At 32.7% G+C, this 6,319-nt stretch overlaps 1 protein-coding gene across 1 annotated transcript; it reads left to right on the plus strand.

Moving 5' to 3' along the window:
* On the plus strand, positions 1-2,248 carry LOC120215482 (alpha carbonic anhydrase 4-like). The gene is made up of 7 exons (XM_039213160.1): positions 1-97; positions 307-524; positions 617-726; positions 1,275-1,389; positions 1,498-1,662; positions 2,007-2,060; positions 2,171-2,248. Exons 1-7 carry the CDS (start codon positions 1-3, stop codon positions 2,246-2,248), a joined length of 837 nt encoding a protein of 278 aa, XP_039069091.1.
* The last annotated feature ends 4,071 nt before the right edge of the window (positions 2,249-6,319 follow it).

Below are 6,319 nucleotides of genomic sequence, written 5' to 3' on the forward strand. Positions count from 1 at the left end.
ATGATATACCAAATAGAACCCAATTTTGTTTTATCTTTTCTCATCTTTTCACATGTGTCTCTCTTCCATTTCACCTCAATTTCAGCTCAAGAAGTTGGTAATATGATAAATATATAACTATTTTTTCAATGGAGTTTCATTTATCGTTCATATAAATATATACACGATGAACTAAAAGGGAATGAGTGGGACAAATATCTACAAATTTTCATAAATTTTAAATCTTTTTTTTTATATTTTCTTATTGATAACCTATTTTTAATTTTTAATATAAAATTTTAGGTAATATATGAAAATTGAATGCAGAGAACGAGAGAGAATTTGACTACATAGAGAAGAGTGGGAAAGGACCAAAATTTTGGGGATCTCTTAATAAAGATTGGGCTGCGTGTAATAAAGGACGTTTGCAGTCGCCGATCGATTTGTCAAGTGCTCGAGTGAAGATGATCAGTATATCCGAAGATTTGAAGAGGATGTACAAACCTGCTGAGGCAATCATCAAGAATAGAGGCCATGATATTTTGGTGATGAATAAAATTACATATAAATTATATACTATGCTTTTATATGATTGTTCAGGACAGTAGAATTGTAGTTGACAAAGTGGGGCCTGCAGCTTCAATGGACGGCGAAGACTGCAGGTTCACTCAAATTCAACGGCGCCGAATACTTTCTCAAACAAGTTCATTGGCACTCACCTTCTGAACATGCCATTAATGGAAAAAGGTAACTTCACTCGTTTGTTTCATCTCTCTTTCAAACATTAAAAACACATACCTAAATTCCTAGTTTTTTAAGTATAATGTTGAAATTCACCACTAATATTTGATAAAATAATCATTTTAACGTATGTTCTTTATATATATATATATATATATATATATATTTTTGATCCCAACATTTTATTTTATGATAAAGTATATTTTGATTGGATGAAAATTTATAGTTGTCTAACGGTCAACGTTTGTCACTAACATGTTAAGTCTTATGAGTCCAAAGTGATGATGTGATATGTCTTATGTCATCACTTTAAACATGTTACATGTGTCACATTATCGCTTTGGATACAGAAAACATGTCGCGTCAATAGAACATTGATCATTAGTCAACTAACGATTTATATCCAATCAGGGAGCATTTTGTCCCAAAATGAAACGTTAGGGCCAAAGTATACCAAAAAAATAAGGCTAAAGTGAATATCGAGTCAAACATTAGGAGTAAGTTTATATTATACATTTATATTTGTGTATGTATATGTTTCGTGTAATAATTAGGTTTGCCATGGAGCTACATATGGTGCACCAATGCGAGGACCCTAAAGTGAAGAACAATGTAACTGTTATTGGACAACTCTACCAATTTGGTCCTCCTAATCCTTTCCTCTACAAGGTAAAGGAAAGGACCAATTTCACCAAATGATTATAGAGAAGTATCATATTTTGGATCAAAATATACAAATATGCTTTTATCATTATTATTATTATTATTAGTTTTCAGCTCATATGCAACATTTCAGCAATGAGTGATAAAATCATGCAAAGGCCAATGGGAGTAATAGATCCAAACCAAATCGAATTGAAAGGAAATAAGTTTTATAACTACATTGGTTCGTTGACTGTCCCTCCTTGCACTGAAGGTGTCATTTGGATCATCGATGAAAAGGTATAAAATACTTTAGGGTAAACTATTTATTTGATTACCGTCAATTTTTTAACGACAAGTAGTCAAAACAGAACCAAAACGTAACATTAAATATGATTTTGAAAAAACAAATAATTGGGTGATCAAAACCAAAACTAAGTAATAGGTAAATGACCAAGTAGGTAGTTTACCCATACTTTAATAATAAATAAATAACTAATGGTTAAACTGCCCAAAAGGTCCTTATACAGTAGCTTGGTAGCATCTTAGTCCCATTACTATAAAATTATGTAGTTTAGTCCTGGTATGTTTAATTTATTGTATGAATCTGAGATCCTAAAACAATTTTGAATTATATTATCCAGATACCATCTGTTTCAAGGGAACAGGTTCATGCTATCCGAGAAGCTGTCCATGATGTAAGTATCAATACTTACTAATTTGGTATTTGATCATCAATTAATTATTCAAATGAGAATTTCTCAAGAAAAATATAACCTTTTTGTTGCAATCTAATTTTTTTTTTCAGTATGCAGAAGAAAATGCAAGGCCACTGCAACCACTCAACCAACGAGAGATAGCATTTTTCGATCCCAAACCCAAGTGATGAAAATATAAAGCTTATAATAACAAAGGCAGCCAGGACTTAGGGAAACAATGAGGAATTTGAAAATGAAAAATAATTTAAATAGTCAATATGTTTTGAAAATTATACTACATATGCTATGAAAATTATTATTTGTAGATGATCATGATTGGAAGTATTTTATTATCAAGACTTCTATGTTCATTAAGATTAGATTTTTTTTATGTAAAATGTTTTATATGAATTAATTGTGAGTTATACAAAACGAATACAACCATGAGTCTCATTAAAAAAACCTTTCTACTCTTAAATGAAGTAAAAAGTGTGCACCGTAACTATGTGAGTGCATCCGCTTCCTTGAGCAGTGGAGAGGAAATGTTCCTCCAAATCCAAGAAGACTTTTCTCTATGAACATTTCCCGGAACCAAGGCATCACCATCAAGTTCATATTTCGCTATTATGAATTTCCTCCATAAACAATCGAGTTCAAACCAAAATCTCCACAATCACTTGTTTAGTAGTGACCGATTCTTGATTCTTACATCGAAGAACCCCAGTCCACCGAATGAAAGAAATCGAATTACGAACCAAATCCTATTTTATCTAGTGTATGGTTCGACCCTCCTTGGCTCCCTAAATGAATTTAGCAATACTTTTGTTGAGCTTATCTGCCAGTGTAGAAGGCAACAAGAATATGAAGATATAGTATATTGATAGACTGGAGAGCAGACCACGAAAGAAAGCATTTTTTCCTTCCAACCATCGAGTCAAGACTGGACCTTGTTTACAATGGGCTGCCAAATGTCCTTCGAGTTCCTCTTATAACCCAACGGAAGGCCAAGGTATTTTGTTGGAAATGTGTCCGCTTGAAAATGGATCTCCTCTGCCCACACTTATAGAGACTAATACTCGACATTTATACCATAGAGTTTGGTTTTCATATTAAACAAGCAGCAACCTTGAATACTCTTAAAGTTCGCTTTATATTCCTAACCATCTCTATACTCGCATTGAAAAAATATTATTAGATCATCAAAGAATTGAATATGCGGATGGTTAAGTAACTACGTCCCACCGAAACCCCTTTCATGATTCCCACATCTGAAGCTTTATGCAATAATCCACTCAAAGCTCCCCCAACTATATTAAATAACATTGGGTACAACCAACAACCTTGTTTGAGTCCCCTCTTAATACTAAATCAGTTTAAAGGACATTTATTGACTAAGATTGCAATTGATGGAGTCGAGATACAGAATTTCATCTGGTTCCTTCATTTCTTTTCAAAACCCATTTTCCTAATTACAAGAATCAAAAAACTCCAATCAACACTTTCAGATGCTTCACAGAAATCTGCTTTGAAAATAACGTGTCTTTTTCTTTGCTCTAGGTTGTCAATTATTTCATTCGCTATCAACAAGTAATCCGCAGTTTGTTTCCTTGCGATAAAAGCAAACCGACTCTCGTCGACCACCTCTCCTAAGCACGTTGAAAGAAATGAAGGAACTAGATGAAATTCTGTACCTCGTCAACCAGTACTTGGTGCAGGCTATCCACCAACGAAATGGGTTTAAAATCATCAAAACACTATGGACCTGATTTCTTCGGAATAAGAGCGATAAAGGATTGGTTGATGGCAACTTGCTTTACATTTCCTCTACTGAAATCATCGAAAAAATTCATAATTTCACATTTCAAGTTTGCCAAAATTTTCTGGAGAATTCCAGGTTAAAACAACCGGGCCTGGGCGCTCACGACCCATCAGACCAAAAAATAACTTGCCAAACTTCTTGTTCAGTAGAAGGCTTTCGAGGTCCAATTTTGATGCTCCACCAAGGTTCTTAAGTGGAACATTGCACCTTTTAACCGGAATTGTATTGACATTATTACAACTTCCACAAAAGTATTCTTCAAAAGTTTTCAAAATCTCTTTCTTCCCCGAGATAGTCATATCCCCCACTCTAATTTAGGAAATAAAATTCGATCACCCTCTCATAGCCATAGTTAAATGAAAATATTTGGTGTTTTATCCCCCCCTTAAACCATTTGAGCTTGGATTTTTTTAACCAATCTCGCTCCTCCCTTTTGTACTTCATCCATAGTTTAGCCCTTAGGGATTGGATCTCGGCTAGTACAGTAGTTTTATCACCATGGGATATTAGCGAGCCTTCTAATGTTGCTATCTTTACTTTAATACACTTTTATGGAGTCTGAATCTTTAACACGCTCAGTCCTAAACCAATCCTTTAAAGCAACCATAACTTAATTTAAAAGAAATCCAACATATTCTCCTTTGAACTTGTAGACACTTATTTTTGTATGCTATCTTTATAATATAATATAGTATATAATATACACATTTTGGAAGCTTATTTAAAAAAAAACATATATGGTTTTTAAAACAATTTTTGAAAACATATAGTATATAATTTTTAAAATAATTTTGAAAACGTATAATATAGTTTAAAAAACAGCTTTCAAAACATATAGTTTTTAAAATATATATTTTAAAAAATGTATAATATATAGTTTTTTAAAAAATGGTTTTGAAAATAGTTTTAATATAGTTTTTGAAATTGTATTTGGAAAACATATGATATATGATTTTTTTTAAAATATTTTTGAAAACATATAATATATAGTATAATATATATACATATTATTAATATTAATATTTATTTTTTTTATTCTATTTTATTTTTTATTTTTGGGTCCTATTGTAGGTTCAAATCCAGTCCAAATAAATCGGTCAAGAGTAAAGTCCAAATAAACCGGTCCAGAGTAAAGCCCAACAAAAGTAAGCCTGACCCAGCAAGCCCGATTAGGAGGGCTTGATCCAGTCCAACAAATTAGGGTTTTGGAATTAGCACTGGCGACGCACATGTCACGCGTGGAATCCATACACAGAGCGTGGAAATCAGAAGCCAACAACCGACCGAGATCAGGACTGAACCACCACGAAAATCCCGACCGAACAAACGTTTCGAGATAAAATCAGAACGATTAACCCAACAAAAATACAAACATCATGATACATCACACGAATCCCGTCCCTTTTGGGACTCAAAATATCCAAACCTATGGCTATAAAAGCCACCTGTGAGGCCAGGGAAGGGACATGAGAAAAACCAAGCATTATCGAATAACAAGCATACAATAAACCAAGCAAAAAACAACGAAATTGAACAGTAAACATACATGAAAATCTACTCAAAAAATCGTAAAAAATATAAAGAGAAAGGTTTCATCATTTTTGTTGTCGGAGATAGGCCAGAGGACACCGAGAAAGCAAAGAGACACTACCAAACTAAGGTAAAACCGAAACTCCAAATGTAGATCTACGCCTCTAGGATCCTTTTTAGTACGAGTAGGCTTTGGTTTTGGGTTTATCAGGCTGGGGATAACGTTTTAGGTATGTTCGAAATTTTTAGCCACCGGGGGCGGTGGTCGGAGCGACAGCCATGTGGCAGGGATTCGTCGAAGTGGTGGCCGGCCATCGGGGCCGGTTGAGGAGAGGGGAGAGTGTTTGAAGGTTGAGATAGTTTTTTTGGAATGGGTTTAAAATGATATTTTATAACCAAGGGACTAGGTTGTAATTAGCAAATATTTAAATTATTTTCGCAGTCCTTGTACTTTTGATGTGTAATTCATTTTGGTCACTTATCACAATTTTGCCTCTGCATTTTCAATTAATTAAATTTAATCCCTATTTATAATTTATATTTTTGCAATTTAACCCCTCTAACTCTTTATTTTTCCTTTCAGCACATCTTTAGCATTAATTTGGTCCCTCAATTTTAATTTGTTTTAATTTAATCCTTTAAATTTTTGTTTTTTTATTATTTTTTCCTTACTTTGAAAAAAAAATCTTAATATGTTCCTTTGTTTTAACATTTTTTAAAACATTTTTTTCTTTTTTTTAAAAAATTTGTAAATTATTTATACATTTAATTTCACAATCTAATATATATATATATTTATTTTTTTCAGGGGTAATTCTAATCGATCAAAGGTAAATTGTTCGAATCGAATTTTTAAATTTCAATTTAACTTTTATTTTTTGCAATTAAGACAACCAAGAAATTAAATTAG

This window comes from Hibiscus syriacus, unplaced genomic scaffold, assembly GCF_006381635.1.
Source record: "Hibiscus syriacus cultivar Baekdansim isolate YM2019G1 unplaced genomic scaffold, ASM638163v2 tig00110121_pilon, whole genome shotgun sequence".
Lineage (NCBI taxonomy): Eukaryota > Viridiplantae > Streptophyta > Magnoliopsida > Malvales > Malvaceae > Hibiscus > Hibiscus syriacus.

Excerpts from the sequence above, each read along its gene's own strand:
- LOC120215482 (XM_039213160.1), top strand. The coding sequence starts at position 1 with ATGATATACCAAATAGAACCCAATTTTGTTTTATCTTTTCTCATCTTT. Across the intron at positions 98-306 it reads AATTTCAGCTCAAGAAGTTG|AGAACGAGAGAGAATTTGAC; the intron begins GTAATATGATAA and ends AATTGAATGCAG. Across the intron at positions 1,663-2,006 it reads TTTGGATCATCGATGAAAAG|ATACCATCTGTTTCAAGGGA; the intron begins GTATAAAATACT and ends TATATTATCCAG.